General features: G+C 49.3%; 1 protein-coding gene across 13 annotated transcripts in view; it reads right to left on the bottom strand.

The window, feature by feature from the left end:
* MYO15A (myosin XVA) overlaps positions 1 to 20,317 on the bottom strand; it is a 92,397-nt gene extending 72,080 nt beyond the window's left edge. For 6 of the 13 annotated variants that reach the window (XR_008312008.1, XR_008312009.1, XM_053276475.1 and 3 more), the window contains exons 1-6: positions 7,389 to 12,287; positions 3,804 to 3,886; positions 2,697 to 2,760; positions 2,454 to 2,563; positions 2,095 to 2,169; positions 1,629 to 1,719 (exon numbers count right to left, since the gene is read on the bottom strand). Coding sequence is in view for 11 of the 13 variants with exons in the window: in XM_053276475.1 (XP_053132450.1) it covers positions 1,629 to 1,719; positions 2,095 to 2,169; positions 2,454 to 2,563; positions 2,697 to 2,760; positions 3,804 to 3,886; positions 7,389 to 11,423 (4,458 nt within the window). In the remaining 2 variants the exon portion in view is untranslated. Of the gene's footprint in view, positions 1 to 1,628; positions 1,720 to 2,094; positions 2,170 to 2,453; positions 2,564 to 2,696; positions 2,761 to 3,803; positions 3,887 to 5,561; positions 5,952 to 7,388; positions 12,288 to 14,665; positions 14,687 to 18,001; positions 18,097 to 18,784; positions 19,288 to 19,309; positions 19,341 to 19,522; positions 19,953 to 20,159 lie in introns of those variants that run through there. The other 7 variants (XM_053276480.1, XM_053276481.1, XM_053276483.1 and 4 more) reach the window with 7 other exon arrangements.
* Positions 20,318 to 23,657: the final 3,340 nt, after the last annotated feature.

Raw genomic sequence — 23,657 nt, 5'->3', positions numbered from 1 at the left:
TTACTGCCAGTTTGAAGTTGCCCCAAAAAACTGACACAAAAAGTGGATTTTTTTACCCCGGATATAAATCGGGCTGCACTCTAATGTGCAATGAAAAACCCGAATTGTGTGTGAAGTTCTCCCTGGTAGCTCGCAGGGACTTTGGGGTAAATTTAGCTGATATGTGAATGCACCCCCTCCATTCTGGAGGAGATGCGAACGAAAAGCTGGTATGAAAAACTTCCTGGGGGAAATGAATGACTTGCAAAGCCAAAGAGCCTGTATAAACAAACATACATCTGCTCTCACAGCTGCAGGTGACTTTTTAAAGTGGACACAGTGATGTTCCTGGCAGGGGAAAGTGTCTGCCTTAGGGCTGAGAGAGATTCCTGCCCACAAACTTGGAGAAGCCACTGCCAGTCTGTGCAGACAATATTGAGCTAGGTGGACCAAGGGTCTGACTCGCTATAAGGCAGCTTCCTATGTTGCTAATGATACTTGGACATCCAAGGGTGGATGAACTTTTCACAGGGGTAGAAGACATTCGAAGCAAGGTGGGATGGGGAGGGTCCAGAGGGTGAAGGTTAAGCTCCCATACAAATGCCCTGTAGCCCAGGGTTTCTCAACCTTGGGCACCCCAACGCTGTTGGACTACACCTCCCATCATGCCCTGCCTTTGTGACAGGGGGTGATGGGAGTTGTAGTCCAACAACTTCAGCCCGCCCATGGCTGAGAACACCTGCCATAGCCCATTTCTCTCCTCACACCATTACATCAAGCCATGCATTTGCAGTGCACACAACCTGTTCCATACCTCTATCTACAGAAGCGCATAACCGGAAGCAGAGGGACAGGACGGTGCAGGGAAGGGTAGGTGGATCAGCGGCGGAGGTGGAGAAGCAATATGGTGCAAGGGAGAACAGCACGTTTATGTCAGGCTTTCAGCCACTTGGCTCTAGCCCATTCCCCACAGCTAGACCCAGAGACGGGGGGGTGCATTTCCCACGTTCCGGGCACTTGCTCTTTCCCAGGCCCCAGTCCTTGACAAGTTGTGAATAACTAGGATCATTTCTAAAATTAAATTCCCAAATGCAGCTGGTGCAATTAGCCACAGCTTCGAGGGTGACCTAAGGCGGGGTTTCTTAACCTTGGGCCGCCAGATGTTGTTGGACTACAACTCCCATCATCCTCAGCCACAAAGGCCATGTCTGGGGATGATGGGAGTTGTAGTCCAACAACATCTGGGGGCCCAAGGTTACGAAACCCTGCCTTAAGGTATTGCTGTGCCTGAGGTGAAGAGAGCGATGAGACTGGGCCTGTAGCTGAGTAGAAGAACATCTGCTCTGCATGCAGAAGGTCACAGGTTCAATCCCTGGCAGCCTCTCCAAGTAGGGCTGGGAGAGACTCCTGCCTGGAACCTCGGAGAGCTGCTGCCAGTCAGTGTAGAGAATCCTGAGCTAGATGGACCAAGGGTCTGACTCGGTAGTAGGCAGCCTCCTATGAAGTGAGACCAGGTGATCTGGAGCTCCAGACACCAGGCAGGAATTGGGAGGGGGGTCATTTTGGAAGCATTTCAAACTGGACGGTGCCTAGGAGGCAAAATTCAGGCCGCAGCCAGCTGAGTCTGGCACCCCCCCATCGCATCGTACCTGCTGGGTTGCAGTGCGTCTCTGGTTGACTGCTGCCAGGTAGCGGAGGATCAGTTTGGTGGCTTCTGTTTTGCCTGAGCCGCTTTCACCACTAGGAGCAAGCAAATGGATAGCATTTTTAAAAGCATAGCAAGCTTATTGCTCTACTGAAACAAGGTTAGTATAAGATACACTGAAATATTAGGGGCAGGCAACTTCCAAAAAGGAAAAAAATAGTCATTGCCCATGAACTACATAAAGGTAAAGAGTGCTGGCAAGTCGATTTCGACTCCTGGCGCCCACAGAGCCCTGTGGTTGCCTTTGGTGGAATACAAGAGGGGTTGACCATGGCCATCTCCTGCGCTGTATGAGATGATGCCTTTCAGCATCTTCCTATATCGCTGCTGCCTGATGTAGGTGTGTCTGGGAAACATTGACTGGCAGCAGCTCTCTCGGTGACCATTGTAGACGTCCACCCAAAGCTCACCTGATAACAATACACTGGTGGATTTTGGCATCTCTCAGCTTGTTGTAGGCAACGTTTGCAATTGCAAAAAGGTGCCTGTAAAAAGGAAGAAAGAGAATTTTTAAAATGAGCCTCAAACTGAGGAAGGGCCACGACAGGCGCAAAAGGAAACCCTGCCCCCTAACCATTCGAAAATCTCCTTCAGAGCTCCCGACGGCTTGGCTTCCAAGTCTTCTCCGTGTCGAGACACATGCAAGCTGGTTTTCCCAGCCATGAGGACTAGGAACCTGATCCTTTCAAAAATGGAAACCTGAGATATTATCTGCTTCTGTGGAACTGAGGAACACACACACACCCCAGGTCCAAGCTGTCAGACTTACGGTGGGTTCTCCCCCAAGGCTTTCCCTTCATACTGCAACACATGGTCTGTCCCATAGATGTTGTGCATTTTGTAGGGATTCATGGATACTAAGATGCTGCCTATGTAGGTCTGCAATAGAGAAAGAGAGAAATCCAGACTGGGACTAGGCTGTTGAGCTCTAAATGAATTCACCTGAGACATGCATGCCATCTTGCATTTTGCAAACAAATGGACAAAATTAAAAGGGTAACAACTGACTTACATAAATTAGTCCTCGGTCAAACCTTCTTTTGATGTTACGAAGCACCACACCTTCCTGTAGGTCCCTGCAGGGTGCAGAAAGAAGGAAAAGAGAGATATAGCACCAGCCTTAAAGGAAGACAAATTAAAATATTGACAACAGTTTCCATGGACGAGGGAAGATAATTCCACACACTAATTATGTGGTGTGTGAAAAAGTCCTTTCTTTTGTTGGTCCTAAGTTTCCTGGCGATCAGTTTCCTAAGTCCCCTGGATCGTAAGTAGCAGGTGATTGGATTGGCCTTTCTCTGCCTCAGGCCAGAGTAGACAATACTGGGCTAAATGAATCACTGGTCTGACTCGTCTAAGGCAGCTGTGCGTGTTCTTCAAGGAACTCAGAGACAGAGCACCTGCACTTAATTGTGACAATCACATTGAGCTGCCTGGCAACATGCAGCAGGTCAAATGGTGAAGACTTTATCAATCTCGTGTTTGGCAGTCACTATTAAAAATTGGCTGAATTCCCTGCACACAGAAAGCTAGTGTGTCAGGAAGAAATCCAGGCTAGAACCCTACAGGAGCAGGGAAAGTCCATCCAGTCCAGGTTCTTGTCTCTAAAAGTGGCCCAAGCAGGAGCAATAGCCTTCCCTGCTGCCATGGTCTCCAGCAACTGGTATTCGGTGATACACTGCTTTTGAACATGGAGGTGCTATTTAGCCATCATGAGTAACACCCAGTGACCTCACTTCCTCTTCTGTGAATTTGTCTAATTCCTTTGAAATGCCATCTGAATAGTGGTTATTACCAGACCTTGTGGCAGGGAGCTCCACAGGTTAACTATGTGCTGTGCAAAAGACTTTCTCTCACCTGCCCTGAATCTAATGCCGATCAGTTTCATTAGATGAGTCTTTTTAAGTATAAAGCAGGTTGTAAATGTAATAAATAATAATAATAATAATAATAATAATAATAATAATAAAATCTGAATTCTAGTATTCTGCAAGAAGGAAAAAAACCTCTCTCCCTCTCTCTACACCATGCATGATTTTAGAATCCTCTGTCATGTCTCCCCTGAGCTGGCTTTTTTCTAAACCCCAGGGCTCCGAACACCCACCCACACACCACTTACTCCAGCTGAGTCATGTCTTCCACACCATTTTCATCCTGCTGCCCTGGGCGGGTCATAGAATGTAAGCTGTGGATGGAGTGCATCTATGTTCAGAAAAGACAACAAGATCAGCACACAGCACATGCTCAAAGTCCCACTCCCTGCAGCACGAACCACACTGGAAACGGAACCATGGGAGGCGTGCTTGATGCCCAATAAATACTGTAGCAAGAAGCAGTACTACATGTGTGAGCATTGCAAGAGATTCCCCTTAGGGGATGGGGCCCCTCTGGGAAGAGCACCTGCCTGCTTGCATGCAGAAGGTCCCAAGTCCCCTCCCTGGCATCTTCAGGCTGAAAGAGACTCCTGCCTGCAACCTTGGAGTAGAGTTGACAGCCCCCCCACCCCGAAATTCCGGGTTTTACCTGGATTTTAAGCATCTCACCCAGATTGCTTAGGCCACCCAAATTCGCCCAGATTCCAGCTTTCATTTTAAAAAGTAAATTTTTAAAAAGCTAAGCTCTAGCCCTTGTAGAAGCAGAGTTAGTGGAGCAAAACGTGCAGTCACTATTCTGCTCAAACATTATTTCCAAGCCAATTTACATCATATGCCAATCAGGCACATGGACTTGGAAAGCCAGAATATGGCAACCCTACGAGAAGCCGCTGCCAGTCTGGGTAGACAATACCAAACTAGATGGACCAAAGGTCTGACTCAGCACAAGACAGCTTCCTATGTTCCCATGAGGTACCCTAAGAGCAGTCTTGCTGGATCAGGCCCAAAACCTATCTAGTCCAGCATCCTGTTTCCCACAGTGGCCCACCAGATGCCTCTGGGAAGCCCACAGGCCAGAGATGAAGGCGTGCCCTCTCTCCTGCTTACTGCCCTGCAACTGATACACTGAGCTTGGATGTAGTCTATAGCCAGCAGGACTAGTAGCCAATAATAGATCTGTCCTCCATGGATTTGTCTCAGCGCCGCTTAAAGCCATCTCAGCTGGTCGACATCAAGGAGATGTGACTCAAGGTGGGGTACGTATTGCCCATTTTATTTTATTTTCACAACCACCCTGTGAAGTCAGTCAGGCTGAGAGTGCCTTGTCAGATTCACAGCTGAGTGGGGATTTGAACCCGGGTCTCTCCACTTCTAGTCTGACACTCTAACCACCACGCCACATTGGTTCTTTTTAAACATTCCTGTGAATCAAAGGCTCCCAAACCTGGGTCCCCAGATGTTGGACCACAAATCCCAAGGACCTTCAGCCACTGTGGCTGGGAATGATGGGAGTTGTAGTCCAATGACATCTGGGGAGTCAAGTCTGAGACTGAGAGGCCCTGCTGTAACTCCTTTCTTGGAAGGCACATCTTCATGCACAGCGCCTTGTTGATTTGAGTCTAGAGGCGGCAGAAGATTGGTCAGCCAATATTCTACGGAAGCTAAGCTCTTCTTCACAGAGTGGGCAGGGCTCCGAACACCCCACCCAGTGTGTCTCTGTTCAAGGCTGCCGGGATCAGCTTCACTCTAATTAAAACTCTCCTTCTGTTCCAGGCCAGCTCCTTGCCAGAGATCAAGTCCCAGAATTTACATACGGCGCTTTTAGGGGGACAGCTGGCCACCGAAGCAGCTCAAGACAGATCCACATGCTTCATACACCTGAGAGCCAGGCAGACACATTTGGGCCATTGATACCATCTCAGGGGACGAAATGCTCACAGTCATTTCTGGCAACATCTGGCCCCCTAGAGATGGAAGATAGGCGATAGCACTGTTGCACTCACAGCTCTCTCTGAGTGATCACCTCCTGTTTAGCCCGACCCTCGAACCATTCGGCTAAAACTGCAGTCCTTTTTGCACAGAGCAAAGGGTTAGAGCAGGCTTCCTCAGCCCTTCAGCTGTTTTCATTGTTTATTTATTTGATTTATATACCCCCCCCCCTTCCAAAAATGGCTACATCAAAATAAAAAACAATTAAAGTCAATTAACAATTAAAATCATTTAAACATTAAAACCATTAACATCATTTAAAACCAACATTAAAAACTTAAAACCATAAATCTAATTAAAAGTCTGGGTGAATAAATGTGGTTTTGGATGACAACTCCCATGACCCCCAGCCACAGTGGCCAATAGCCAGGGATTATGGGAGTTGTAGGCCAACATCTGTAGAAGGGCCAAAGTTGAGCAGCCCTGGGTTAGAGTCAGGGTAACAATGAACAAATTAGAGTAATCTAATTTAGTAATCTAATCTAAGTAATCTAATCTAGGGTTAGAGTCAGGGTAACAATGAACAAATTAGAGTAATCTAATTTAGTAATCTAATCTAAGTAATCTAATCTAGGGTTAGAGTCAGGGTAACAATGAACAAAATAGAGTAATCTTTGGAGGACATTGTAATTTCCATTCTCTGACAACATCGATAAAATTTTATAGTTGTTTTTGTGTTTTTAAAACTTGCAAAACACCATTGCAAATTTGGCCACTGCAGGCTCGATGGCCAGAGGCACCCGCAAAGCATGATAAGACTTGAAAAGATGATTCTGTTAATTTGGAAATCCAGTCTTTGGAGCAGGGGCATAGCAAGGTTGGAGTGGGCCCAGAGACAAGATTTTAAAATCCCTCCCCCCGCCCGAAGCGGTTTTTAAAATTGTGGACAATGTACAGGCGCGGCTCGTGAACGCGCCTCCGGGGGTGGTGGTGGTGGGCAGCTTCTTTAAGGTAAACGGAGCTGGTGCTCCGTGCTGCCCAGCAGCCCCCGCGGCTCCGTTTACCTTAAAAAAGCTGCCCCCCACCCCCGTGGAGGAGAGTTCACGAGCCATGCCTGACAATGCAAGTCATGCAATGGTCCTAGAGAAAGACCTGCTGTTCTGGTAGCTCCAGGTCTTAACACTCAGATCAGTTTCGGAGGATGGATACCACTGAAGGAAGCCCGGGCGGGTGCGCGGCTGGGGGAGTCAGTCATGTGACTTGCCTCTGTGGGGGGGCCCCCAGACAACTGTCTCCCCTTGCCCTATTATAGTTACGCCCCTGCTTTGGACATGAATGCTGAGGCGGACAATTCATATTCGAGAGAAGCAGCACAGCTCATGAGACTAGCATAAGCTGAATGTGCAGGCCTTTGGGGGAGCAGGAGGCAGGATTCCGTCTCCCATCCTTACTCCACTGTGCAGTACTTCTGGGGTGCAATACAAGAGGGAAAGAAAGAATAATGGGCAGTGCTATATTCTGGCACTGTTCATGCGCCCTGCCTCCCAAGGACTGGTGCCCTAGACCAGGGATCCTCAACGTTGGGCCCCCAGATGTTCTTGGACTTCAACTCCCAGAATCCCCAGCCAAAGGCCACTGCAGCTGAGGATGCTGGGAGTTGAAGTCCAAAAACATCTGGGGGCCCAACGTTGAGGATCCCTGCCCTAGACTACACTGAGAGACATGGAGAGACTCCTGCCTAAAACCCCAAAGAACCAAAGCTGCTCAGGGTGGACAGTACTGACCTAAATGAACCCATGATCTGACTCAGTATAAAGCAGTCCACATATACATTCATATATTCCTGAAGAGTTTCTCCTGCCTCACCCATCATCAGATCTGATCAGGACGTTTGGAATTACCTTACACTGCCAATTCTTGCTTGACCTGGCATATTCGTAGTCGTGCATGGACGTTCCCCGCGTCAGATACCACGCCACGCTCTTCGTCCCTCGTCGGGAAGATTGCCGGCTCAGGTTCTCCGCAGGAGGCTGTTGGTAGAGCTTTGCCGAGGACCAGTCGTCTGGCATCCCATGAACCGTCACAGTGTGATAGTCAGACCAGGGCTGGTTTTGCATCCGGGGCGACCCCCTGAAGGAGGATGCCATCCGCTGATGAACCTGGGGCATGACCACCGCGTATCTCCCCATGCCGTCGTCCATGATGTTTCCTAGCATCTCCGCAGTCAAAGGGGCGGGTCCCGGTCTGCCGAGTCTGTTATACGGATCTTGAAAGGGTGGTGGCCCACCAAAGTTGGGCCCCCCTCTCCCCATGGCATTGGGCCCTCCAAACGAAACCGCTCGTTGGGATAAGGGACTGAGGTCTGGTCTCCTTCGCAGAGCGCTGGGGCTACCATAGGGCAAATTGCCACCCATAACGTTACGTCCCAGTGTTGGCGTCAGTGACTCTCCCATGTGCTTCAGTGACGGAGTAGGAGAAGGAGGACACTGTGAGAAGGGGTGCCTGGAACGAGCAGGTGACAATCCCGGAGGCTGAGCAAACGACGCCAGGTATGGATTCTCTTCTCCCATGCTGCCCACAATCCTGGAGGAAGCAGGCGGTGCCATTCCAGCCAGAGGTTGGCCAATGCGCTGCAGGAAGGCCTTTGGGGTGCCGGGAGCAGGACTTGGGGGTGGATGCAAACTCGAAATGCCCCCCAGGCTCCCGACCGCTCCCATCTGTGGTGAGGGCATCCCGCTTGCAGCAGCGTGGTCCCATCTCTGATGTGGCGGCCACTGGGCCACTCCTGGCCCACAGGCATCATCGAAAGGATGGACATGAGGCATTGCATCTAGGGGAGACTCTCGGATGGTGAACCGGCGGCTCCCTTGCCGGGTCAGCATGTGAGGGGAGTTGCTCCTTGCAGGCAAGACAGGAGACTGGGGACCAAACTGCATCATAAACTGGTTCCTCATTAACGGCTTCACCGCTTTGGTTGGAGGCTCGGGCTGCCTGTTCCATGCCTGCGGGAGCCTCCCATGGGCCGCCATGGCGGAACGGCTCATTCTGTGCAAAAGCCGTGGGGAACTGGGGATCTGAGGTGGCCCAAAATGCCGGAGGGAGGGCTGAGGCGATGGCGGAGTGGGATTACTGAATCCTGCTGGAGTGTACCTCCCAGCGGTCATAGTTAGGGCAGGATCATGAAACCTGGAAGCATTGGACTGGAGGGAAAGCTGAGACGGTGACGCCCGGAAAGGGGCCTCACTCCTCAGGCTGTGGACTGTCCCTAAACTAGAGGACGATGGGTTCCGTCGACCTGCAAATGGATTCGGCGCTTTTGGCTCAGAGAAAGATGGCCGTTTGAACTTGAAATCTTGGGGCGGCTTCCCTCCACCAGCTGGCTTCCGTAACGGAACAGGGGGTTCCTCTACTGGTGCGGGGGCCATTCTCCCCAAAGAAGGAGTGAGCGAACCCCTCCCTTTGAAGGAAGGGTTTTCAGGCCCCATTGTGGACCACGAGGGAGGCCCCTGCGAAGACACATGACCACCAGGCCATTGCTGGAAAGGATTACCTGCCTGGGGCGTGTGGAAGTCCATTGGCGACCTGTTCAAGCCGAATGATCTCGAACTTTGCAGAGAAGAGGATGGGTTTTGCCTTTGGGGAAACTGAGGTGAAGTGGGCCCTTGGGAGTTGTTGCCGTTCATGGCTGTTTGGCTGAATTTCCTCCCAGGCAAGGGAAGGCCATGGGGTGGCTTTTTGTAGGAAGATGAGCTGTCAAACCCAAGTGTGTTCTGCAGCTCTTCCTGAAGGGCGTTGCGTAATTTTGCGGCAGGATGTGAAGAAGGAAGAGGGAAGCTATGCTTCTCTGAACCCCCAAACTGCCGCATAGATTTTGGGGAAGAGGTGGAACTGGGCATCCCCAAGTTCCGAGTTTCTAGATGAGGAGAAGATGGCTCCATCGATCTGCTCTCACTGAACAACGAAGACAGGGCTTTCCTAATCGGGGAAGGGGTTGGAGGCCTCTTTGTCCCTTCATTCCCACGGTGCTTTAGGATGGGTTTGGGTTGTGTGAGGGATTTTTGGAGAAACTGCCCCAGAGGGCTTCCACATTCTCTTGGGGAGACACCTCGCTTGCTTGTACCTAGTCCTACATTTGTTTGGGTTGGGTTTGAGGAGAATCCTTTTTGGAGCTTCTTCACAAAACTGCCAGACAACAGCTTTGAGATGGTCCCAGGTGACCTGGAAGGTTCCAGATTCCCATCATCAGCCTGAGCAAAAGGAGAAGTCAAGGGCTCCAAATCTTCTTCCTCTTCCTCCTCTTGATCCCAGATGTGTGGGGAAGGAAGGAGGGGGACATCAAGCTTTTCCATGCCAAACAACTTCACCTGGGGCCTTGGGAAGAGCCGGAAATTCTTATTTAAGGACAGCTTAGGAGCAAAACTTTTCCCGATCCCTTGCTGTTCAAAAAAGGAAAAATTAGACAAGCCAAATGGATAATCCCCTGTTTCTTCATCTACTCCCTCTGCCTCATCCATCTCTGCAATGTCGTTCAGTGGATGGGCATAGGGATTGTATGAGGACTGGATGTGAGGTGGCCATTCATGCTCACCATCGCCGACCTCCTGCAAAGGGTACATATCCTCGGGATACTCCATTTCCTCTTCCCCTGTGTAAAGGGGACCAGGCAGTCCTGGGGGCTCTTCGAAACCACTCCTGTAGTCATCATAAGGTTCGTAGGGTGAATAACCAGTACTGGGTTCATACCCTTGCTCTTCGTAGTTGTAGCCATATTGGTCTTGGGGCAGGGGGCCATAGTAGTCCACCGGTTCCTCAAACGGCCCGTATTGTTCATCTGCTGGAAGCCTGCTGTATTGCTCCGAATAGCCATATGGGGAAGGCTCCTGCGGGACATAAATGCCATCTCCTTGGTAGCCATCGTAGTAATCAAGCGGAGCAGCAGAATCCAAGTTGTCCCAGTAGCCAAATTCTTCCTGGGAGTGGCCATAAATCTCACTGCTCCTGGGACCCTTCCTCATGTTTGCGCGATGCCTCAAAACCTCATCCCCGGAGGGAAAGGGAAGCTTCTTGGCTCCGATTCGGGTCAGCCAGGCCTCGTTGGCAACCCTCTCGTCATACATGTACCTCCCGCGTCGGGCCAGGAACCTTCTGGTTAGCCAGCTGGTGGCAGCAGCCACTTTGCTAATAATCTGGGCCCGGGGCTTGAAGTTTTCATTCGGCTTCTTCCTTTGGAACAGGCTGCCAAAGACCCCGCCTCCTTTGGCCTTCTGATCTGTTTTCCCGCCACCTCCCAGCCGTATCAACATGAACGCCGGCTTTTTCGTCCCACTGCCGGGCGTCTCTTTCTTCTTCGACTTCGTCTTGTTCTTCCCGAGAGACTTAAAGCGCATCATGAGGTTGGAGGTGGATTTCAGCACCGCCTTGTTCTTCTGTTTCTTCTTCTTCTTCTCGGTGCTGTGTTTCTTCAGCCCCCAGAAGAAGCGGGAGGTGTTCTTGAACTGGCCTTTCTTGGGCCGCTTGAGGCCCAACCTCTTGAAGCCCATGAAAAGCTTGGAGGTGCTCTTCAGACTCCGCTTTTTCTTAGGCGGTGCTGCCGGCTCCTTCTTGGCAATGGCCATGGCCTTGGTGGCTCCTTTCAGCTGGGCTTTGGCATCCTTCTTGGCTCCCTTCTTCTTCTTGGCTTCGTCGGTTGCCAGGCCCATGACCAGCTTGGAAGTCCCTTTAAGTTGCTTCTTTGCATCTTTGGCTGCCACTTTCTTGTCCTTCCCTTTCTTCTTCTTGGGATCGTCTTCCTCCACCAGCTCCTCTTCCTGTGCCACCTCGCTGGCCACCTCACTCTCCTCGGCAACATCCGCTTCCGACGCTTCCTCCTCCTCAGTGGCGGCCTTGCCCTTCTTCCCTTTCCCGCCTTTCCCTTCATCTTTCCCTTTCCTAGGCATCTCCTCAGTGGTGGAGGCTCATCCTCTCCTTTGCACCTGTGGCTTGGCGATGGAATCTGCCCTTGGGCAGAGGTGGACAAGAGCATCCATGGGGAGGCAGAGGAGAAGGAAGAGAAGGAGAATCCTTCCCTCAGAGCAGTGATGACAAAGTCTCAGTGCCAAAGCCACATGTTTCTGCCACCTCTTCAATCTTTAAGCCACCCTGAAATGTCTTTATAGCAGCAACGGGGACATGCTTTCCCCTGCTTTAAGGGCCTTCTTCATGGCAATGAGGTTCAGAAACAGAGATAACTGTCTTGCTTTCATTTACCTTTTGATTAGGTTGGGCAAGCCATTGCTTGTACTCTTCCTTCCCTCCGACCGATGCACTGTTGACCTCCTTAGTTCTTCACTGCCCTGGAAAGATTTAATGTATGATCGAACCCACAGCAGACATGGCCTCCACAATTCATCTTCTGGAAGCTTTTCCCCAACTTGGTTTTTAGAGGAATAGTGTTCTCCTTCTCATCGGAATTCCATCACATTCTACCAGTCGGCAGCTTTTTCGTCCCCGTCTTCTGCTTTGTGCTTTATGCAGGGTGCCGGGAGTTAAGAAGTTAAGGGATAGTCACTGTGCAGTTGGAATGTAACCGTATCTCCTGGGCTCATGTCCATATGAATAATGTAAGTGGGCCGCTCCGTCTCTGCATGGAGATTTCTTCATGAAGAAGAAATAAAGAGGTTTTAAAGGAAGTCAGAGGAAGGAAGAAGAAAGGGGACTCAGAGATGACCATCCTCTTCATTTTTCCAGCTCTGCCAAACTGCATCCAACAAATAGGAACATATGGACAAAAGAAGTTGCCATATACCAAATCAGACCCTTGGTCCAGCGAGCTCAGTATTGCCTACACAGACTGGCAGTGGCTTCTCCAAAGTTACAGGCAGGAGTCTCTCTCAGCCCTATCTAGAGATGCTGCCAGGGAGGGAACTTGGAACCTATGTTCTTCCCAAAGCAGCCCCATCCCCTAAGGGGAACATCTTCCAGTGCTCACACATGTAGTCTCCCATTCAAATGCAAGCCAGGGTAGAACCTGCTTAGCAAAAGGGAAAATGCATGCTTGCTGCCACAAGACCAGCTCGCCTCCCTGGCAACAGATAGTCCCTTGCAATGCAGGAGAAACCACTTGGTGCGAATGCTCCTTCTTCGCCAAACCGAATCTGAAATCCAGAGGATGCTCTGCCTAATCCACTGGCTGTATATGCAGTGGCGTTTGGGAGGAAAGGACTTCCGGGATCACGTCCGGTACTCAGCATTGGGGGCCTCCAAATGTACTGGGGAGGGCTTTGACGCTCGAGACTCGCAGAAGCGTCTTGCTTGTGCTTGGTCAGGCCCACCAGCCGCCTCCGCCACCACAGGGAGGCCCGCTCGGACCTCACCTCCCCACCCCTTGCCTGGACACATGGTGGCAAAACCAGGGAAAGATCAGCAGGAAAGGATTGAGGGGCTTTTGGAGAGGCACCCCAGGACAGCGGGAGGCCCCTGGGGAGTGGTGTACACGCGCCGTGTGAAATACAGGTTCTTTTTTCCCTCCCTCCAAAAAATAATTTCCCCCAGCTTTCCCTAAAGCGAGGTGGGGCTCATGGGGGGACCCCTCCAAAGCCCTTCAGGTCCGGGCTCCCAAAATGCCTAGGTGTGCCACTGGCTGTATGTCTACACTCCTGCCACAAGCAACTCTTAAAGCAGCGTTCCTTTGTGCAAAACAACATGTCTGGCTACAGGCAGATTCCGCAGTAACCATACCTTTACTTAAAAAAAGAAAAAGATGGCTATTGCTACTCCAGGCTTAATTCAGTTATGCTCCTGGAAGAGCATTCTGCTATTTGACACCTTGTCTCTTCTTTCAAGCATCTCAGGAGACATTAGAGCAGGAAGGCGTCAGGGAAGGACACCCGAAGGACAGGACAGAGCTGCAAGGTAACCTGAAGGAAGGCGGGTACAATTACATTCCAGAGGGGGAGTCACGTGAGCTGTTTTGCAGGATCTTCTTAGCCTGCCTGCTCCTCCAGGGCTCCTGGTGGGCTTACAATGTCCTTTGGGAAGGCCTTCAAAATTGGGAAGGCCTTATACCAAGTCAGACCTTTGATCCATCCAGCTCAGTATCATCTACACAGACTGGCAGCGGCTTCTCCAAGGTTGCAAGCAGGAGTTTCTCTCAGACCAATCTCTGAGATGCTGGCAGGGAGGGAACTTGGAACTTTCTACATGCAAGCATGCAGGTGCTCTTTCCAGAGTGGCCCTATTCCCAAATGGGAATATCTTACAGTGCTCACACATGGAGTCTCCTATTCACATGCAAACCGGGGCGGATCCTGCTTAACAAAGGGGACAATTCATGCTTGCTACCACAAAATCTGCCTTGGGATAATTTTATGAAAGGCGGTATCTTTCAGTTACAATTTTTACAATTTTTAATTGTAAACTGCCCAGACACACAAGTTTTGAGTGGTATAGAAATATTTTAAATAAAATAAAATAAATATCTAAACCTCACAATAAAAAAAGACCAGCTCTCCTCTCCTGCGCAGATCTTAATTTTTAAATATAATGCCATGACTAACTATTAAGATTTTGAATGTAACAAGCCCATACTTTCTTTGAAGGTAGAGCAAATAAGGAAACCATAGAAGTTATATATGGCTGGTTGTCATCTCACACAATAACCTCTAAGCTCTTTTCTGGGTATTGCAGGAGAAAAGGCAGCAGAACTTTCCTCCTTAGGTGACATATAGAAGGCTAACCAACAAAGAGAGCACAACATCTTCCACTTGGATACAGCCATAGATACATTCCCGTTCCACCTTAGGGATGCCTAGATATCTCCCTTCGAAGTAGGGTATCACCTGAAACCCATCCTCAATAAAGGCCCTGTGTATCTGCGAGTGAGTTAGGTTTTGACAATAAGATGCCATGGAATTAGTCTTCTTGGTTTTAGAAAACCAGACCGAAAAATATGAGTTGTTAATTACTACTCTGTCACTAGACCCAGTTCCTCAATGCATAGTGATGGATAGACAGGTATTCTTCCATAGCGAGGTTACATTTCCTTAGCAGGTCCTGGCATAACATAACATTAGAAAATGAAGACATAGATGGAAAGGATAAACTAATTATAAAAGTGTGTTCTTGCTTGTACGCACACGCACACAGCTAGAATCAAGCCTACAGGAATGCAGGTGTGCTGGCTCAGTGATAAAGCATCTACCTTCCTGAAGAATGTCCCAGGTTCAATCTCTAGCAACATCTCCAGGTAGTGCTGGGAGAGACTCCTTGGAGTAACCTTGGAGAGCCACTGCCGGTCAGTGTAGAGAATTCTGAGCTAGATGGATCAATGGTCTGACTCCATATAAGACAGCTTCCTAAGTGCCACTGGAGACAAAATGCCCACTTGGCTTCTCAAGGCCTCCCTCCTAATGGGCTTACTCAGGAGGAGACGGAGGCCAGCTCTGTCATCTCCTCTAGATCCGCTAGATGGATCAATGGTCTGACTCCATATAAGGCAGCTTCCTAAGTGCCACTGGAAACAAAATGCCCACTTGGCTTCTCAGGGCCTCCCTCCTAATGGGCTTACTCAGGAGGAGACGGAGGCCGGCTCTGGCACCTCCTCTGGATCCGCTAGATGGATCAATGGTCTGACTCAGTATAAAGCAGTATGTTGTTCCTAACAATTGTGTGGCAAGACAGTGGCACCTAGTGGCTTTGGAATTCATTTCCTCACAGCAAACAGAATTATGTCTATCCCTACTAACTACACAAAAGAGAATCATTTCCAGGCATATGGGGCAGCAAGAGGGAAGAAAGGGCTGTCATTTGAGGAAGCTGGAGACCTTTGGCAGGCAGTGCTGAAGGAGCAAAGGTGGCAGGCAGGAAGTACCGGAAGATATTCCCCTCAGGGGATGGAGGCCATAGAGCATCAGCAGTAGAGCATCTGCTTTGCATGCAGAAGGTCCTCAGTTCAAACCCTGGCAGCATCTCCAGCCAGGGCTGGGAGAGGCTCCTGCCTGAAAACCTTGGAGAGCTGCTGCCAGCCAGTGTAGACAAGACTGAGCTAGATGGACCAAGGGTCTGACTCAGTATAAAGCAGCTTCCTATGTTCCCATGATGTATTGGAGCAGAGCTCATGAGTGGTTGCGAAAACTGGACCTTGAAGAAGCAAGACAGCAAAAGTATTGACACTTTTGAACTTTGGTCCTGGAGAAGACTTTTGAAGATACCATGGACAGCCAGGAAATCAAACAAATGGATCATAGAACAGATCGATCCAGAAGGTTCACTCGAGGCACAAATGACCAGGCTCAATCTATCATACTTTGGACACATTATGCAAAAACCCAGCTCCCTTGAGTCATCCATAATGCTGGAGAAAGATGAAGGAAAGAGAGGAAGAGGACGATCAGAAACAAGGTGGATGGACTCAATCACGACAGCGATGGATGCACCACTGAGAGACCTTAAAGGCCAAGTTGAAGACAGATCATCCTGGAAAGAATCTATCTATGTGGTCCCTAAGAGTCGACACCCGACTTGACAGCACTAAATCAATCAAATCAGTCAAGATGGAGAATCTATGGGAAAGAGCAAGAGGCCGGGGAAATGGTTCTACCCAAATCAAACGATGGTCCTATGCAAGGCTTACCTCGAGACACCAAGGAATTGGGGGCTGCCTGGCTTTTGCCTGAAGCCGGTGTCAATCCAGAAAGTCTGAACATCCCAGGCGTGGCATCCCCCTGCAAGCAGTGGAGGCCATCTGGACCCCAGCGCTGCAGTCTAGTGGAAACGCTGGTCCAAACTGAGCACCAGGGACAAAGATGCTCAGTGCCGTTGCCGCCCGGCTGGCTCCAGCACTTCCCGCTCCCACTCGCTGCGGCTCCTGACAACTGTTGCTTCCCCTCAGGCCGGCTTCCTCGTCCCTCCTGGGCTGATCCAGCCAATGATGGCTGCCTGCGTCACGGCCCAAGAGGAGTCAATAAAGCAGACAATGAGGCAGCGGGGCCGTCTTTCTTCGTGGCAGCTGCCCTTGGCTGCCTGACCTGGTGCCCGCCCTGGACTTAAAGGTGCTCACAGATGCTCCACAGTCCTCTGCCCTGTTCTCTGGATTTGGGGCGCCTGGTCAGAGGCTGCCCCTATTTTTGCCTCTTGGGAATATGCCCTCTTCAGATTTTGCTACATGCCTTGCTCAGACATGGTACAGCTGCCCCATCAACAAGGTGTGTTTCTGCAGTGGCTGATCTCTAGCACTGATTGTAAAATTTGACATAGGTACACACTTTATCCCGAGTCAAGCCATTGGTCCATCGGACTCAGTGTGGTCTACTCTGAATGGCAGCAGCTCACCAGGGTTTCCATCATGCTCAAGGGTCTTTCTCAGGCCTACCTGGAGATGCTGCCAGGGACTGAACCTGAGACCTTCTGCACGCAAGGCAGATGCTCGACTACTGAGCTATCCCCAACCCCAACCCCACACCATTCAGATCCTCCATCTAGGTGATATTGCAATTTTGGGATCTGATTTTCCTCTTTGCTCTCCAACTCCTAGAATGATCTGGATACTTGTTCTTAGTAAAGGCAAAGTGTGTGCCAAGAAGTCGATTTCTACTCCTGGCACCCACAGAGCCCTGTGGTTGTCTTTGGTAGAATACAGGAGGGGTTTACAATTGCCTTCTCCTGCGCAGTGTGAGATGATGCTTTTCAGCACCTTCCTATATCGCTGCTGCCCGATATAGGCGTTTCCCATCGTCTGAGAAACGTACCGGTGGGGCGGGGATTCAAACCTGCAACCTCTGGCTTGCTAGCCAAGTCATTTCCCTGCTGTGCCATTAGGTGACTTCTTACCTTGTAAATGTGTTACTAAGCCATCTTTGTCTGATTTCTTAGGAAGTCCCCTAAATGTCAAGTTAAATGTCTTGGATTATTTCTGAACTCCTTTTTATTTTATTTTATTTTTATTTTATATTTATATCCCACTCTTCCTCCAAGGAGCCCCATCCCTTTATTTCTCCCATGCCATATATTAAAAAAAAATAATAATCCACATGGCGATAGGGCAATATTCTACAAGTCTGTGACAAGCGAATAAAGTCCTGATGAGCAATGTACCAACATAGCTTGATAAGTAAAATATTTTGTCTGCCTGAGCCAACGTGTGTGTGTGTGTGTGTGTGTGTGTGTGTGTGTGTGTGTGTGTGTGTGTGTGTCCTCACTCAGCCATGAAACTCCCTGGGTGACCTGAGCCCAGTCATCATCTCTCAACCTAACCTACCTTAGAGGGTTTTTGTTAAGAGAAAAGGTAGGGGTAACAATGTCTGCTTTGTCATCTTAAGCGGTGCAGTGAGGAAATGTTGGACTAACAAGCAGAAGGTTGCCGGTTCGAATCCCTGCTGTACTATATCGGGCAGCAGTGATATAGGAAGATGCTGAAAGGCATCATCATCTCATACTGCGTGGGAGGAGGCCATGGCAAACTCCTCCTGTATTCTACCAAAGACCACCACAGGGCTCTGCAGGCACCAGGAGTCGAAATCAACTTGACGGCACACTTTACCTTTAACAATGTCTGCAGCTCCGAGCTCCTTTGAGGAAGGGCAGGGCAACAGATCCATTAATTAAGCTTGAAGAAAGTGGAGCTGTGAGCAAAGCAGCTTCTGTGAAAGGGTGGGAAGCAGCCCCTGTTCCCCATTTGGATGGTACAACAGGGGCCAAGATTGAAAAACAGCAGAAGAGAAGAGAGACGGGCTCAAGCGACAGCGACTGATGTAGGTCGGGCTGACTACGCCGGTTGCCATGGTTTCCCCTCAGAGGAGCTATTGTGCTTGCCTGCGATAAGGTCCATCGGCAAGGAATCGCCACCACACCTGGCGACAAAGATGGCGTGAGGCCATCCATCAATGTAGACGTTGACTATGGGTGGCCTCACGCCATCTTTGTCACAAGCCGGCGCACGGCGTGGAGAAAGCAGAACCAGAAAGGCCAGGGTGGTGTAGTGGTTAGAGTGCTGGACTAGGACCGGGGAGACCCGAGTTCAAATCCCCCTTCAGCCACGAGACTTGCTGGGTGACTCTGGGCCAGTCCCTTCTCTCTCAGCCTAACCTACTTCACAGGGTTGTTGTGAGGAGAAACCGAAGTATGTAGTACACCGCTCTGGGCTCCTTGGAGGAAGAGCGGGATATAAAATGTAAAAATAAATAAATAAAATAAAAAAGCTGCTCTGCCGCTTCCTCTCATGACACAAGAAGCATCCGCTCATGAGAATTAAAGCCTAAGAATGAAACACAGTTGCAGGGGAGGAGTGTGTTTGGCTGCAAAAAGACGAGGACTAGGAACTTACTCAAAAGGTACCAATCTGATTTTTTGGCAGAGAGCTGTGCTGGATTAGAGTGAAATAAATAATAAATAATAATAATAATAATAATAATATATAATCCTCTATAATAAAAGCCTTGAGCATGATCCCGTGTCCTTTTCCGGGCCGTGTCTTTCCCAAGAAAGATATGGCCGTCCAGACACGGGCGGCCATGTTGAGCAACAGCAGGGGGACCGGGAGGACAGAGGCAGCAGCGAGGGAACCAGGAGGGCTGAGGCGGCAGCGGGGAACCAAAAAAAAAAAAAACAGCGGGGAGAAAAGTAAAGAGTTAAAAGATGGGCCCGCGGGGAGACCGGGAGAGCAGAGACGGCAATGGCGGGAAGCGGCAAAACAGGAACTGGGGAGAATTCTGGGCTGCGGCGGCAGCAGAACTCTCCGCCCGGCTGCCCGACAAACAAAAAAACAAATAAGGCAAGGAGGGCGAGAGAGAGGGAGAAGGAATAAAGAAAACAACGACAAAAAAAAGAGGTACTAGCGCCCGTTATTTACCACACAAAGTAACACACAAGCACACGCCCCCCAAACCAGACAAAGCTCCATACAGTGTGGCAGGGGGGAGGGGCAAGGGCAGGAGGGAGTGGGGCAGGGGGGAGGGGCAAGGGCAAGAGGAAGTGGGGCAGGGGGGGAGGAACTCTCCCCTACTAGCGCCCGTTATTTTAACGGGCTTGAAAACACTAGTAATAATATATAATAAAAGGTCACCCTGGTCCTGGGCTAAGGAACCGCATCCCCTCTGCCGATGTTGACTAGAGCTCCCATTCAGCCAGAGGTCCGTCTGCAGTTGCCACCGGCTCGTCGGGTGGCTACTCAGGGACGGGCCTTCTCTGTTGCCACCCCGAGGCTCTGGAAATGCGCTCCCTGCAGAGATAAGAGCCTTCCCATCTCTGGCAGGTTTTTAAAGTGCTGTTAAGACACATGTATTCATCCCGGGTTTTATTTTGCTGCTCTAAAGTTTGATTGGCTGAGCAGGGGCATAGCATCTATTGTGCGCATGAGTTCAAAGAACCCAGGCTGGCACGCCCCTGCGTCTGACATCAGATGCAGGGGGCGTGGAAATGCTAGCAAATGGGGCCGTGCCCCCCACATTGGGAAGTAAAACCAGACAAACGCGGCTCCGTTTTTGAAAGGTTTCAGCCAGCCCTTTGCCCCCCCCACCCACCCCATTGCTAACCTTGGGCTATGAAAGCGCCAGAGTCAAAATAAGGGAAAGAGAGAGGGAGCGGCAAACTGATCAGGGCTCCATCCCGGTTGGTGTCTTTGGGGGCAATCAAAGTGCGAGCTTTACCCCTGCCAACTATTTAAACCAGTTAACACTCCCAAAGTACCACAGAGCTCTGACATTGGCCTGATGCAATGCCTTGCGATGGAAGGAAGATATCAAAGGATCCCAGACGGAAAGCGTATTTGTCCCTGTGGCTCCGGTGAGATCGAAACGATGGCTCATGTGCTCTTGACTGAACCAGCGTGGTGTAATGGTTAGAGTGCTGGACTAGGACCGGGGAGACCCGAGTTCAAATCCCCCTTCAGCCATGATACTTGCTAGTTGCTGGGTGACTCTGGGCCAGTCACTTCTCTCTCAGCCTAACCTACTTCACAGGGTTGTTGTGAGGAGAAATCTCAGTATGTAGGTACTATCGTGACATTCTCCCCATATATTAGCGCATATCCTGGCTGTACTGATTCTTTTTTAATCTTCATTTCCTCTTGACAGATCAGAATGACTTTAGATCCTATAATGTGGCCAGTTTCGCCTCATATCTAGCAAAATTCGTTTAGAATTTAGTAACTCAACACTTTAGTGCCTGTATGTATGTTGCATCCACTTGTTGGATGTGCTGATGCCATACATAGTATAGAATACAATATGGAATGAGATTTAACACCGTTCTGTATTATTATTTTTATTATTTTACATTTATATCCCGCACAATTTTTCTGTCTTGCCCCCTTTATACTCAGTATCATTCTGATACCAATGTTAATTTTTACATACAGTTTTATGTTCACAGCCTTAACTTTTTGCTTCTTCTACTCACTATACTATGTTTTTAGGTTATTTTATTTTATTTTTTATTTAAAATATTTCTATACTGCCCCAAACAGTGGTCGCGTGCAATCCGGAAAGCAGAGTTTGGAAGCCAATACCCCTTTGGATGCAACGAGAAACGAGACTCCAACCTCCATTAGGCCCCGAGGCAAACCAGCCCATCTCCAGGCAGAAGAGATTGAATGACAATTCTTTCCCCCCACAAGACTTCCGAGACGCCCACCTCACCTGGGTCTGGATCATCTACGTTCCGCTCACACTGCAACTGTTCTCCGGCAACATGCTAAGCTTTCGGGCCACACGGAGTCCTTTGCTCCCCAGCCCAGGACTAGCTATCTCTCCGCAGCCTGCAACATTGTGTTTCTTCTGGACTGGCAGCTGGCTGCTGTTGCTAATGCATTTTTGATGACAGCTATTATGCTCACCTTTGCTGGTGGATGGAGGCAGCTGAGCTTTCTTACCAGGGAGCCAGGAGATATTAGCAAGATGGCAGCAGCTTGGGAAAGACCGGGGCGCGTGCAAAAGTGTGTTTCCGAAACTTCGGATAGCCGGGGGCCACTTTGCTTTGAAACTGAAAAGGAAAACAGCCTCGCCTCTTACAGTGGAAGGAGTTCACTTGGCCCGTGTGTAAAGAACATCATTCGCTTGTAATTGACAAGATGGCATATTTAAAGAGGCTGTTGACAGTTTGGGATCGGTTGGCAACTCAGCTGGGAAGATCCTTGAGTTTCAAGGTCAGATAGGCTGCTCACCTCACCATACCCCCTCATGTGTAACATTTCTTTGCATGCGGTAAGTTTGTGAACTGATTAATTGACTGATTATATCATTAATAGGGTATGGGAAACAGTAGATGGAATATGGGAAGCTTCATTGTTCTTGTACTACTGAAACACTCACAGGAACGTAGGAAGCTTCCATATACCGAGCTGGGCCATTGGTCCATCTACCCAGACTGGGAGCAGCTTCTCCAAGGTTGCAGGCAGGAGTCTCTTGGAGATGCCAGGGAAGGAACTGGGAACCTTCTGCATGCAAATGCTCTTCTCAGAGAAGCCCCATCCCCTCAGGGGAATATATCACAGTGCTCACACATGTCATCTCCCATTGAAATGCAAACCAGGGCTGAGCCTGCTTAGCAAAGGGGACAATTCATGCTTGCTACCACAAAACCAACTCTGGTCTAGAAAATAAATTAATAGAAATTAGCAGCTTGCTGTATACCCTCTGCATTTCTGAGCTGGAAAGAGGCACACCCAGAGAGAGATGTGATGGTAAACTGTTGCTTTTGGTGTCTTTTGAAACTAACTTTATTGGAAATTGTCTGTTGAAACTGATCGCTGCATCTGAGCTGTTGCTGGGTTCAGATATCATGCGAACCATGGTTCATTTAAAGTAACTTTTATTTAGCAAACCTTGATTGAATAAAGTAACTTTTATTTAGCAAACCTTTATTTAGCAAACCTTTATTTAGCAAACCTTTATTTTATTTAGCAAACCTTGATCTTGACTTGACACAGTCACCATATCCCTTCTCCCTACTTCCCACAATCTAGGCTTGCCTTTCTTTATCCGAGAGCCACACAAAGGTGGAACTAATTAAACAAACAGAGATTTAACGACCATTGCAGGTTCAGACATCACACAAGACCATGGTTCGGACAAACCAATCAACTTCAAGCTTTGGGTTCAGATTGTGTTTTGATCATCTGCAATAAGCCAGTTTGACTGGCATAATTCAGACATAAAAATTAACCATGGTTCTGCATAATGTCTGAAGCTACCAGCGGGAAATGACTTGCCTAGCAAGCCTGAGGTTGCCAGTTCAAATCCTTGCTGGTATGTTTCCCAGACTATGGGAAACACCTATATCGGGCAGCAGCGATCTAGGAAGATGCTGAAAGGCATCATCTCCTACTGTGCAGGAGATGGCAATGGTAAACCCCTCCTCTATTCTACCAAAGACAACCACAGGGCTCTGTGGGCGCCAGGAGTTGATACAGACTTGACGGCACACTTTACCTTACCATGGTTTCACTTAGTAGGGTGGGGTTTTTTTTGCTTGAGATCTGGGTACTTTAAGAGTCACCTTTTCCGGTCAACACCCTAGGTTCAGTGTAGAGGCATGGGAAAAAAGAGTCTTTTTAGTAGAGGGACCACAGCACAGGAATGCCACACCCTCTCTAGAGGGCTGTGAGGCCCTATCATTAAATGCCTTCTGGGCCCCGGTAAAGAGCTGGCTCCCTAAAGGGCCTTTTGGGGGGAACATAGGAAGCTACCATATACTGAGTCAGACCATTGGTCCATCTAAGCTCAGTATTGTCTTCACAGCAGAACTGAAAAACTGTTGGGATAACGCCTTATGGAAGGGGTTCTCAAACGCAGTCCCACAACAGCTGGAGGCAAACAAGTCCCATCATGATGGGAGTTGTAGTTCAGCAACATCCACACGAGAACATCGGCCTTATGTGGCTTGATATTGTCTTGCTTATTTGCATGCCTAGGCCTGTTAATGACTTCTAAGTTCCCTAGTGGAAGAAAAGAGGGATAGATGTTTTTTAAAATAATGGGAATCTATGGGAAACACCTATATTGGGCAGCAGCAATATAGCAAGGTGCTGAAAGGCATCGTCTCATACTGTGCGGGAGGAGGCAATGGTCAACCGCTCCTGAATTCTACCAAGAAAACCATATGGAGCTGTGGTCGCCAGGAGTCGACACCGACTCGAAGACAGTCTTTCCTTTCCTACATTGGTTGCAACAATTCAGTAATGAGGCATCACAGCACCAGCG

Source organism: Hemicordylus capensis, chromosome 13 (assembly GCF_027244095.1).
Source record: "Hemicordylus capensis ecotype Gifberg chromosome 13, rHemCap1.1.pri, whole genome shotgun sequence".
In the NCBI taxonomy this organism is placed as follows: Eukaryota; Metazoa; Chordata; class Lepidosauria; order Squamata; family Cordylidae; genus Hemicordylus; species Hemicordylus capensis.
The sequence above is the reverse complement of the archived record's forward strand: the minus strand, read 5'-3'. Positions and strand labels throughout refer to the sequence as shown.